The sequence below is a fragment of the Callorhinchus milii genome, unplaced genomic scaffold (assembly GCF_018977255.1).
Source record: "Callorhinchus milii isolate IMCB2004 unplaced genomic scaffold, IMCB_Cmil_1.0 Scaffold3, whole genome shotgun sequence".
Taxonomy (NCBI): domain Eukaryota; kingdom Metazoa; phylum Chordata; class Chondrichthyes; order Chimaeriformes; family Callorhinchidae; genus Callorhinchus; species Callorhinchus milii.
The window spans coordinates 32,970,020-32,983,068 of record NW_024704744.1 but is presented as its reverse complement, the minus strand read 5'-3'; the positions used below and the strand labels follow the sequence as shown (position 1 = coordinate 32,983,068).

Sequence of the window (13,049 nt, the reverse complement as noted above, 5' to 3'; positions counted from 1 at the left end):
CTATTGTCACTCCTGATGATCGATTCATTAATAAAAAAAACAGTTTATGTGATGTACAGTCCAATTAAATTTACCTTCCTTTTTTGTTTCCTTTCCTGGCTTCACCTTTGCTGCAATAGAAACATTCTGAAATGAGATGGCTGCATGGTTATATGCCTTATAAACATTCTCACTGCGTTTTTAATTTCCACATTTACAAATTACAAAGAAGATTTCAGCGACAAGCCTGTTTCTCCCTAAAGCTTCCTCATAATACTCTTGTAAATAATGTATGCGTGTGTTTATTTATCTTCATGGAGTGTGTGAGTTTCTGCATACTATGTTTTTATACATGCATTTGTTTGCAGGTGTGCTGATAATTGTTTTTCTGTATTTGTGTCTACGTATCTCCATTTGCATTGGTATGTGTGTAATTATATCTGTGTACCTGTGTGTCAATGGGTCTGTGGAGCAAACTTGGAAATCCTCATAAGGTGACCTGATATTGCCCAAGAGATCTGATTTGCACTTGCTAACTTTACTAAAAAATTGGAACAAATACATCCCAATTGAACTATAGTGAAACTCTGATAATTCTCCACCCCAAAGGAAATAGCTCAAATGACTACTTAGCAGAGTTCACTAGTTATCTAATGTAAAGTATCTTGAAAGTACAAAATACTCAAATAGCCAGGATATTGAGTGAGTGACTAGTTATTTATCCCAGGAGCTAGTTTTTAGAGTTTCACTGCAGTCCAGCAGGTTTAATAATAATAATAATCCTTGCATTTGATATAGCATCTTATTACATCTTCTAGATGTCTCAAAGAGCTTTACAGAATATACTGTAAAGTAAATTGACTGTATATTGTGTGGGCAAAACGCCTCAAAAAACATTTTGGTTCTCATATGCCTGAGATATGGGGACATATTTTCCAATTTATGATCCTTATGCAGATTAACAGTATTAAAAAAACTATAGCAACCTTATTATATTTTACAAATTTGTAAAATTGACTGATCCTAGAAACACTGGAGGCAGGCTTCACCCATTCTCCATAACTTTTCTCAAATGTCGCATCCGAGAAGTTCGACCCAGCTACACATTGGATTGATTTATTCTAATTTTGTATTCATTTAGCTGGTATTCTGCTAACAGCAACAATCTACACTTATATGTCACTTTGATAGATAGCTAAAGAAGTGCAATAGTCCAGAAAAGTTTAAACTTCCTGTCATGCAGATCCATACGTATTGTCATAAGTTTGTGTCAGCAGTTTTAAGAGAGATTTAAAAATCTTTTTTGTCAAAAAAATGTTCATTTAAGTAGTGTGACAGATAGAGACTAGTGTAGCAAATTCAAATTAGTTTGGCTACTAATATCATTGTTAGTTATGGGACATTGCATTACATCACCACAAATTGCATTTGCTTAAAGAACATTCACTTCATTTGTAATCAATTTTCGTAATGCATTTTGAGATATTTACATTTATGTGTAAGCTGCTATATAAATTAAGTTTTTGATGTAGAATTTTCCAATTTACTGTAGGGCTGACCAGATGATTCTTTTCAGATCCTGGCCATTCTTTCAACTTTAAGATTATACAGATAACTTTTGAATGATAAAATTTAATTACCTGGTTCCAGAGCTACAGTTGGCTCTAAAAAATGAAACAGAAGTAATGATTTCAGTATTACAAATATAATAATAATTATTAATATTCTTACAAATATGAAGCAAACATGGACAGAAATTTGATTAAGCACTGCATTCATTGCCTTCAGTTGGCGACTACTGTGATTTCCTATTATAATCATGCATCACCAAAGGTGCCACATATAACATTCAATGGAATTTCTACCCCAGATTGCGTAAATAGGGCTTTATTTTATAGATACACGCAACACTAAGCAGTTCCGTTATAAATCTTCAGTTCTGAATATGCAATGTCCGTAAAAAAAACTAAAGCAATCACCATTCTGATCAGCAAAGCGTTACCTTTCCCAGTCATTCTCAAACACAAAAGATTCAGTGTCTGAGGATGCTTTCTCTTTGAACATTTATTGGGTGCTAAGTCATTAGATCATGCTTTATTGCCAGATGCAGTGTTTTGTGGTAACTGGGATAAACCATGTGACATTCAATGTGATAATAATCAGATCATGGGACCTTCCACTCCTGGCAATATCTTATTCGATGATTGGTCACATGTGAACACCTTCAGTCTTCATTGAAATATTTCGGCCAGAGACGGCTTCTAGTGACCATTGAACCTGCCGGGTCAATGGTATTTCAGGGCCAGTTCACAGAATACTGCATAAACTCAACTTTTAAAGCAATGGTAATTTGAATTATGTGATAATTATCACATATAATATCACATTTTTCACCCAATTATTTTTAAACGTATTATAGTATTAATGCAGAATTGGTTAAATATAGGGAACAATCAAAGACTAAAGCCATTGTGCAAAGTAACTTTGGAGTAAGTCTGGATTCCTAAAGGAGCTACGATCACCGTATGCCAAAATTCCAGCATACCACACATATAAAGATTCCACAACACCAGCAGATATTACATCCATTTGTTCGATTGCGAACGGTCATTGTAAATTTATGATTTGAATTATTTTGCCCAGAACACATTCAAAATGATAGAATTATATCATGATACACAACCAGCAAATGTAAAACATATTTTAAACCCTGTTTTTTGTGAAACTGAGAAGACAGGTGAAGGGCCAAAGCCAATAATAATTTGAAATACACTTTGAACTTTGGATAAAATAGAAGAGTGATGAGAGAAGAAGGGAGAAGAGAGGAGAGAAGAGAAGAAAAACAAGATAAATCAAAAAATGGTTATGTGACCTTTGGCTTTCATAAATTTGTAGGAGGAAGCACAGATTGATGAAAACAAGGGGAAAATGTATTACGATAGAGAACAATGCAATACGATTTGTTTACAGTGACAACACAGGGAGAAGGGAAAGCATATATGACCACAAATGTAGAACTTCAGATAATTTATATTTTAATATTGTCAGTTTATGTATCTAAAGAAATACTTATAATTTTATCCAAGGATGTTTATCTTGAGTACCCTATTGTGGATTGCATACATTGCATAAAACCATAAGTAAGAATTGAACAAGAAACAGTCTTTTGGTCAAACATTTTTCTTTCACAGACAATGTGCAATTTGCATTTTGATTGATTCTATTCAGCCCAATTCATCCCCTAATGAATGGATCTATAAATCTACTCCCTTCTCCCTAGAAATAAATCAAGCAATTAAATTGTATAATATTCATTCCTTAACTGTTTTTTTCCCTGGTAAGACATTTAATGGTTTCAGCAGTTCAGGACCCATGAATTTCCACATTGCATTAAACTACCTCAGTCCATGCTTTTTCTTGCATCCCATTCCTAAACTGATTTTCATCCATCTCTTGGATAGATGCCTTACATAGTTTATCTGGCTAGTGGGGCCTTGTTCTATTGGAGCATACCTTGTAACTGAAATAGTGTGCTATTTGCTGTTCGTTAAAGAATCCTGGTGCTCCTTAAAATATTTCTTCAATAAATTCAAGGATACTTAAAACCAAACTGCATATTTTACAACGTAGTCCCAGCAAAAACATTAATGACATTTGTGACAACCTTACTTTATCATCGTGTGTTACAAACAAAAAATGCAGGAAATGTTTTTGTAAGCTCCTGTTTATCAGAAAATATGGTTGTGCTTCACATAATCACACCAATACAATACAAATTTCATTGGTATAACGCCTTTCATGTCGGATGAAATAACTAGATTTTTTAAATAAAAATGGAATAGCTATTAATGGTTAATAAATGTAGGAACAGTTTAAGGAATACCACAAACGTTATTACATAGCTTCTCTGTTCCATCACTAGATAGGCACTAAATATAGAATGAGTAAAAGGTATCCAGCCCATCCACAGCTATATAAACCCCACTCATTCATGGATTTCACCCCACTTTATCTACCACTGGCTCCCATCACTCCTGTGTCTTATTCAATATTTATTCATTTCAATCTGCAACTTTCCTCTAATAACTTTCTCAGTCGATTCTTGTCCAACTATTTCTTGAAGGATTTAATGGATACAAATTGACTGCTCTTCTTGATAGTCTGTTCCACATATCCCCTCCTCTGTGGGAAGACATTATTCTAAGCATTCATCTTGCTTGAGGCATTTTATTTTGTATTTAAGACTGCTGGGTATGCTCTATCAGTCTATGTCAAATAACCTGCTTCTATTTATATACTTGTGTCTCTCATTATTTAAAAACCTCTTAACATTTGCTTTCTTGTCAATGACGCTTATTTTCTGCCAATATTTCGGTTACATTCAGCAATACTGTCTTGAAATAATGCCAACTAGTCATCATGTTATTCTTCATGTCAAGGATGTTGGTGAGGTGCTTTAATTCTAGTGCCAAATATCTGCCATTTAAATAAGTAGCTGAGCTCTTTTGAAATGGGATAGCTCTCTGTTAGGGTTAAATTTAAAAGTCAGATCTGTCAAAGCGGCTGGATTTTCCTGTGTCCAGTGACGCTAGCTCAATTCCCCCTCTACCGAATGCCATAATCAAGACCCACCTCTGTGATGTGCCTTTCCCTCCCCCTTGGCTTCCACTCTCTGCTCGGGTGCCCTGACAGCAATGTCAAGTGTTTTGAGATGTCCTCCTGATGTGAAAGAAGTGGTATCAATGTAAATTTATATTGTATTCACTGTAGCAGTGATTGGCTTTTTATTGTGTCTGTCCTTCCAGGTGAGTTGGAGGAAGACAGGGCTGTGGAGGCCACAGATTATCTCAAAACAATCATTTATTGTAGCCTCCAGAAAGATGTGATCATTTTTGTTTGGTTAAAAAATTAGCATTAAATAAAAAGACACACTGCTCCTTTAAAAAATTGTCTCAGATAAAATCCTTATCCTTGCAGCTCAATTTTTTTAAAAAAATTGCAGTTTCAATCTTGTTCTCTTATATCTGTGAATGCTTTCATCTTGTATGCAGAAGTGATGCATTGAACAGAATGAACAAAGGGAAACTGCAGATATCTGTTTGCTCACTATTGATGTCTAAAACGAATAAAGCACGTGTGACAGCAGGCATTATATCAGTAAGTACCAAGTCTGAAGTAATTTGTGAAATGTACCATTTCAGCAATTAAAAAGAAAAATAATTCAAATCAATGTCATAAAATGCAGGAGTCAAAATAATAGATGGAAAATGCACAAATTGTTAGGATTACAATCTCTCACCCCACTGTATTGTAGGCACTGTGCAGTATTTTATGGTGTAATTTGTTTTCAGTTACTTTTGAAATGGTTAATAAAGCCTAAAAGCAAAAGTGCAGGCAGTTCAAGATCATCTTTAATCAGCACCCAAAGAAAGACTTTCAAAGCTGTTAAACACTTGCATTGCTAAGCCAGTTAGAATACTACAGCATTAGTACAATGATAAAAGTGACAGTATTTGCCTTCAGCTATGAAAATTCACAATTTAGTATCCAGTTCTTTATGATGAGTTCACTATTTATTGTCACAGACTGAGTTTAGGAACACTAATAGTTTTCTTCTTAGACTTTAATTCACACATCTCAGTACTAAATAAAGATTAGTGGATATCTCAGAGTGAGTACAAGGCAAATAATCAAATCAAGCCTCTTTCGCTGAAATACTTTTTCCTATGTGAAAAGTGCTATATAAATGCAAGATTTTGTTTAGGTTAAGCTACGAACCATGAAAACAAACATAAGTCAATCAAACTGAACTGCAATAATGATCTTAAGATCATTCCTGATATTTACAGTTGCCAATATACACTCCCTTCCTCCTCTCCTGAAATGCTGACAAATTCTTTGCGCATTAACAACAACAACAACAACAAGATTCCATTTATAAAGCGCCTTTCACGTCAGGAGGACGTCCCAAGGCACTGCACAGTTGGGTCATGACCCGAGCAGGGGGGAAATGGTCAGGGTGAGGGGAGGGGAGGGAGCGAGGAGGGGGGAAATGGTCAGGGTGAGGGGAGGGAAGGGATGGAGCGAGGAGGGGGAAGAGAGTCGAGAGGGGAGCTGAAGGCTTGGTCAAAGAGAAAATTAATTATCCAATACCCCATCCAATCTCCCATACTTCATTTGTGAGCAATGACAATGAGTATCAGCAGTCAATTTGACTATGAAAGATATCACAATCGAGCCCAAACCTGTTCTCTACCAATTTCCACACACTTGCCTCTCTAAGTAGGGAATCACTGCAGAAACAGCCAGTTTTCACTCTCTAGCATGAAAAGACCTGAGGCAAACTATTATCCCAGCTGAGATCAGGTAATTCAGTACACTCAAGGATTTTAATTTGTGGACATGTAGTGCTATATTATCTACATGGCTGTCATGGGAGCTTATTTCCCAAAATATTTTTGTAATATATTCTGGAAAGATTATAGATAAGTTTAAGACATTTTTGGGTGTCTTTGTTTCTCAATTCAGGAGATATAACTGATACAACAACAACAACAACAATAACACGATTCCATTTATAGAGCGCCTTTCACGTCGGGAGGACGTCCCAAGGCGCTGTACAGTTGGGTCAGGACTCGAGCAGAGGGGAAATGGTCAGGGTGAGGGGAGTCAAGGGAGGAGGTGAGGAGGGGGTAGAGAGTCGAGAGGGGAGCTGAAGGCACGGTCAAAGAGAAAGGTCTTGAGACCGGCCTTGAAGGAGGAAAGGGAGGAGGCAAGGCGAAGGCACTGGGGGATAGAGTTCCAGAGCCTCGGGGCTGAGAGGCTGAAGGTCCGGCCACCGATGGTAGGGTGGTTGGGGCGGGGGATGTGGAGCAGACCGGAGCCAGAGGAACGGAGGGTACAGGCAGGTAAATAGGGGGATAGTAGGTCAGAGAGGTAGAAGGGAGCAAGGCCGTGAATGGCCTTGTAGGTGAGGATGAGGATCTTGAATTCGATCCTCTGGGGGATGGGGAGCCAGTGGAGGCGAGCGAGGGTGGGAGTGATGTGGTCCCGAAGCCTGGTGCGGGACAGCACACGAGCTGCAGAGTTCTGAATGACCTGCAGCTTGTGGAGGGAGGTGCCGGGAAGGCCGGCGAGGAGAGAGTTCCCATAGTCCAGCCTTGAGGTGATAAAGGCGTGGACCGGAGTTTCAGCAGCGTGAGGGGTGAGGTAGTGCCGTAGTCTGGCGATGTTCCGGAGGTGATGGAAGGCGGTGCCAGTTGTGGTGCGGATATGAGGGAGAATGGACAGCTCAGGGTCGAACAGAACACCGAGGTTCCTGACTGGCTTTGAGAGGTGGAGAGTGCAGCCTTGGATGCTGATGCTGTCAGCGCCTGAGGTGCGGAGGTGCTGATGTGAGCCAATCAGGAGGGCCTCAGTTTTACGCACGTTGAGCTGAAGAAAGTTGTCTCTCGTCCAGGACTCGATGTCGGACAGGCAGCTGTCAGGACATCGGTGGTCATGGAGTTGAGGGTAGAGGAGGAAATGTAGAGTTGGGTGTCATCCGCATACATGTGGAAGTAAACCCCATGTCTGCGGATGGTGTCACCAAGGGGGAGCATATAGAGGGTGAAGAGGAGAGGACCGAGGACAACTCTTTCAAGGACTTTGGACAGGAAGGGGAGGTTGGAGATGGGCCGGTAGCTTGATAGCTGCGACGCATCAAGGGAGGGTTTTTTCAAAGTGGGAGTGATGATGGCAGTTTTTAGGGGAATGTGAACAGAGCCAGAGGAGAGGAACAGGTTGATGATGTCTGTGATATGTGGGGCAAGGAGGTGGAGCTGGGAGATAAGGAGTGGAGTGGGGATGGGGTCAAGGGAACAGGTGGTGGGTTTCAGGGATAGGATGAGTTTGGTGACAGAGGGTGGGGAAACGGGTACAAAGGTGTGTAGGGGAGGATGGGTAGGAGTCGGAGTGTGGGAGGGAGGGGGTGGGGGCTGAGTGGAGGTTGGAGGGGGAGTGACCGCGGAGCGGATTCCCTTGATTTTGGATTCAAGGAAATCCAGCATCTCCTCACAGTGAAGGTTGGAGGAGATGACCTGCGCGGGGTGGCGGGGGGACGGAGGAGTTGGAATGTGGTAGAAAACAGTAGCCTGGGGTTGTTCTTCGCCTCCAGGATTATCCTGGAGTAGAAGGACGACTTGGCCGAGGCTAGAGTGGAGCGGTAGATTTTGAGGAGGTCCAGCCAGATTTGTCGGTGGACCGTTAGGCCAGATTTGACCAGGTGCGTTCAGCGGCCCCCACCTGGCTCTTAAGTGAGCGGAGGTGGGTGGTGAACCAGGGGGAGGAGCGAGAGTAGGAGACAGTACGGGAGGTGATGGGAGCAAGAGTGTCGAGTGTGGAGGGTTGGAGTGTGGAGTGTGGGTGTTGTGGAGGAGGGTGAGAGGAGAAGAGGGATCAGTGAGGGTTGAAGGCCAGAGGGAGAGGAGTTCAGAGGACTCCAAGGCAGCGGTTAGGGATTGTGGGGGTAACTTCTTCCAGGGGCGGTAGAAGATGGTGGTGGGGAGGGGGGTGGAGGTGGTGAAGGAGATGAAGTAGTGGTCAGAGATGGCCTTGTCGGTAATGGTGACATCCGAGACACTGAGGCCTCGGGTGATCACCAAGTCGAGTGTGTGGCCGTGACTGTGAGTGGGGGAGTTGATGTGGAGGGAGAGGTTGAGCGAGGAGAGCAGGGAATAGAAGTCTGAGGAGATGGAGCAGGAGGGGGTGAAGTGCAGGTTAAAGTCGCCCAGGATGATGAGGCGATCAGAGCAGAGGCAGAGAGATGTAAGTAGTGTCGAAATATCGGAGATGAAGGTGGGAGAGGTTTTAGGGGGCCGGTAGAGGAGGAGGATTTTGAGTGAGAGGAAGGAGGGGTGGGAGAGGGTGAGGTGCTCGAAAGAGAGGAAAGAGCCAGAGGAGTAGGGGGATAGGGCAAGTGGTGTCCTTGAGATAAGGGTTACACCACCGCCACGGCGATAGGGGCGAGGGATGTGGTGGGAGGTGTAGCCGGGTGGTGTGGCCTCTGTGAGGGGGAAAGTGTCACCTGGGGTGAGCCAGGTTTCCGTTAAGGCCATGATGTCAACGCTCTCATCAAGGATGAGATCGTTGATGACCAGGCCTTGTTGCAGAGGGAGTGGACGTTTTGTAGTCCAATGTGGAGGGAGCGGTTGACAGAAGGGTGTGTGGGGAGGGAGGGGGGTCCAGGTTGTGAGGCAGGGGTGGGGGGAATGGGGATGAGGGAGGAGAGGTTGGCTCAGGGGTGGCTGGCGAGTGCGGTTGGGAATGGGGCAGTCGGTGTGGCTGCTGCTGGACAGCCAACGCCGAGTGCCACGGTGAGCCCGGTGGAGGATTCCCAGGCTGGAACAGAGGGAGGTTGTGGGAGGGTCAAGTGGGGATAGAAGGCGAGAGGGATGGAGAGAGAGGAGGAGAGAGCGGGAGAGATGCAGAGGGGGGAGGGTTTGGGGGGAGAGAGGAGGAGGGGGGAGGGAGGGTGTGAGGGGGTGATTTTGAAATGATTGATGCTAACCCTCTTTTTGGTCAGCCAAGTGGCACTTTTCCATGTTTACTTCATGGGAATGCGGCTCTTTGATTATAAATGATTTGTGTGTAGATAAGACGTGGTGCAATATCTGCATACAAAGCTGACCTTTGTCTAAGCCAGAGATACTGAAATACAAGATTGTTTTACACTGTACTTGCTTTCCAAACTGCCTTTAACATTAGCCTGTAACATAACAACATTAACAGCCTTAAATTAATGTTCAACTTAGTCTGCAATACCTGGATTCACGGGGTAAATTAGTGCTGGTCCAAAGTCACCTGTTATTGAGGGTCATTTAATACTTTTTTTGAAATTACTAATGTAAACGTTGTAACACTTAATAAAGCCTACAATCAACAGCTAACTAAATATAAGCAATTTGATGGCTCAGAAGGGAAGATACTATCTAGTGCTGAACTGAGTCATGCAAACCAGAAATATCCCAGATTCAATACAATACCAATTTACATTTATATAGCACCTTTCACGTTGGGAGGATGTCCCTAGGCACTTAAATCTTTACATTATCCAATGCAGACTAAGCTCAGGAAATGAAAGGGATGCTATGACTAGTTTCAGTGTGCTCAGACTAGTCAGTGGAAATATTGCCGAAAATGTTTCACAAAACAAATTGATTTAATTTGTTATGTTTTGGTGCATTACTATGTAAAAAATCAAATCTGATCCTATTATAGGTTCTAGTTTACATCATGGTTGTCTGATAACCACATTTATACCATAAATATTACAACATATTGGTCAGCCATCAATAGCATTCAGTGATTTAACACATCTATTACAGTTTCCTCTGTACCTACTATTCATAGCTGAAGACATTTAGTTTAACAACTCTTTTGCATAACATCAATCTTAGTTACTTGACTTTTTTTTCGCCAACTTCTTTGCTGAAGGAGAACACGTGAACGAGATTGAAAGGATGTTAAGGACAAAATAGAGTATGGCTTAAAAGTGCCAGATCCACTGAAATACATTTTATCTACATAATTGAACCCTATAATTGAAAAGTACTTTGTGCAAGGTCAGGCTGATTTACTGTACAAGCAGTAAGTGCAACTAGACATATTAAGTGCTGTATGAGTGTAACATGCTTGTACCCTGGGGATGAGAGCCTGAAGATTCTGGTGAAGCACCAGTGAGTGACAGCTAACGTCTTCTCTGTCATTTTACAGTGTAATAATCACTGAAATTGAACTTCAATTTTATACTGCAAAAAAATCTTTTCATGGCAAATCATGAAATAACACGACAACCTATAATACCTCCTAGCTCTACCAAACTTTTGCTGCTAAATCGAAAAGCTTCAAACAAGGATACATGATAAATAAAATGGGTGTTTCCACACCGAATTATAGCGATAATAACCACAGGAGGGCACCATTCAGCCCATCAGAATCTAAGATGGTGCAAGCTCATGTACTGGAGCACACGCAGGAGAGGTTGGAGGAAACTCAGTGTTGGTCCTATCCTGCACAGGAGTGGTGCACATTGACATTCTCTCATGTTTTCCTTCATCCATCAACAGGAATCAATGTTCCTGTATTTGTGTCTGGACTGAGGTTAACAACTTGCCACATGGAGAAATGAAGTGTGGGGAATTTGAAATGCAGCCACTAGGCAAGATGTTCAAACACTTTCTGCAGTATCAATACTTATCTCTAAAGGCTTGCTGTGTCATAATACTCTCTATTTATGGTCTCTCTTCTCTCTGAGGTTTGATAATGACCTTAAATGAAATATCATTTGTCAGCTATAATACAGTACTAATGAATCTCAATCTATGGTCAGAAGATATGCCGGATTCAGAGTTTATTGATGGTAATTAACTGTGAGCTAGCACAGGCAGACTGCTGCTACTGACTGAGGGAACTCTTCATATGTTCTGGCTTTGAGATATATTTTCAAGATAATGTAGGAAAGCTTATTCTTGCTGTTCTTGACCTTGCACTATTTGATGTTACTGGTTACAGAAAGGAAAATGTTTAATTGTCAACCATTGTCCATTTCCCAGTACTAATAATGATGTTAACTTGATGTGAGCACAAGACATAACCTACCAAAAGCATATGTTGGTGCCATGACACTGCATGTTACACACATAAAAGCAGCACAATAACAAGAGGAGATTCAGATTCAATTACCACTCCATTGCCTTTTCATGGGGAGGTACTGAGCAAGTAAGACATCTCTCTTGGGATATAAGTCTTTATTACGAGTTACACCTAGATGAAAGCGTAAAAGCATATATTTCTCCCTCTGCAATGTGTCTGTATTCAGCTCTTTTATCAGCTGTAAAGTACACCCATTAAACATTCTGCATGCTTTTCTCAAAGACTTTGTGTATGTAACACAGTTACCAAAGAAATTAACCTTGTGAAGAACATTACACAGTATCAAAGCAATATTCAGGGTATGCAACGAAATAAGAAGCAAGGTTCTGCAGAAGCTATTGAGAGCTTAACTCCACATTTGCTTTGTCCCACTGTTTCACAATATCACTGAAGCTAAATCATTAACCTGCTTTCCCTTAATACACTGGTTGACCTGTTGCGTATTTCCAGCATTCCTTTTGATTTTAATCATGAAGATACTAACTGGAGAGACGTAAAATTAATGGAAAGCTAACATCCTGATGAAGGCCACAATATTGTGCTGCAACCTTGTGGTTACTTTGAGCAAGGGCACAAATTAATCAGTCAGGATCTAGGCAAACACAAATGCATGAGTATGAATTTGTTTCTCCAATGCTGGCAAAGAGATTTCATGGGATACTTTTTGTGCTCATCAAAGAGAAGGATGTTATTGGTCGTAAAATTGGTAATTTTGCTATTGTTGTCACCTAGACTCTGCAACAAAGACTTAACCCATTTAGGAACATCACTGTCAGTTACAGATTAAAAGTCTCTTTCTGCATCCAATAACTGTCTCTGACCCAGTGTCAGAGGCTGCCTCTACAGCACCAGCATGATATTTTCAATTTCTTATACCAGACATCTGACTACAGTGGTCTCTCTGAGTGAGATTGCTCATTAAGTACAAATTGTGTGCTGTGGGGCCATGCCAAGGAATGGGCAGAGACTGCACAAACCCATTAAACAGATACCCAATAAACAGGAGGCATTTATCCCAAATAGACTAGGTTGATTTCAGATTTGGGATCCAGAAGTAAAAGAACGAGTGCCAAACTCAGTCCAGCTCTGTTTAAATGCACTATTTTGTGGTGGTACAAGGTTTAATCCCCTCTATCTCCATGTTGCTCTGGAGGGGAATTAATACATTTGTAGCTACTGAGGAACAGCACTACTGAGACATGTGCACTGGGTCTGAGTTTACACCTCTCCAGTGCCTTCTTCTCAGAGTTTTAAGCCACATGGTCATGTATGTGATTCTGGATTTGGTAAGTTACTAATCACCTGTATATTGTGGAGAGGAAGTGTGTGTGTATGTATGTGTGGATGGGAGGTTATGGTGGAGAAATAAAAGCTAAACC

The 13,049-nt window shown here is 41.3% G+C and overlaps 1 protein-coding gene across 5 annotated transcripts in view; it reads right to left on the bottom strand.

Annotated features, from left to right (window-relative positions):
• trdn (triadin) overlaps positions 1-13,049 on the bottom strand; it is a 258,959-nt gene that overhangs the window by 19,771 nt on the left and 226,139 nt on the right. For 4 of the 5 annotated variants that reach the window (XM_042333200.1, XM_042333201.1, XM_042333202.1 and 1 more), the window contains 3 exons: positions 4,612-4,698; positions 1,620-1,643; positions 75-110 (listed from right to left, as the gene is read on the bottom strand). In XM_042333200.1, coding sequence (XP_042189134.1) covers positions 75-110; positions 1,620-1,643; positions 4,612-4,698 — 147 coding nt within the window. Of the gene's footprint in view, positions 1-74; positions 111-1,619; positions 1,644-4,611; positions 4,699-11,700; positions 11,782-13,049 lie in introns of all 5 variants that reach the window. The other variant, XM_042333199.1, reaches the window with a different exon arrangement.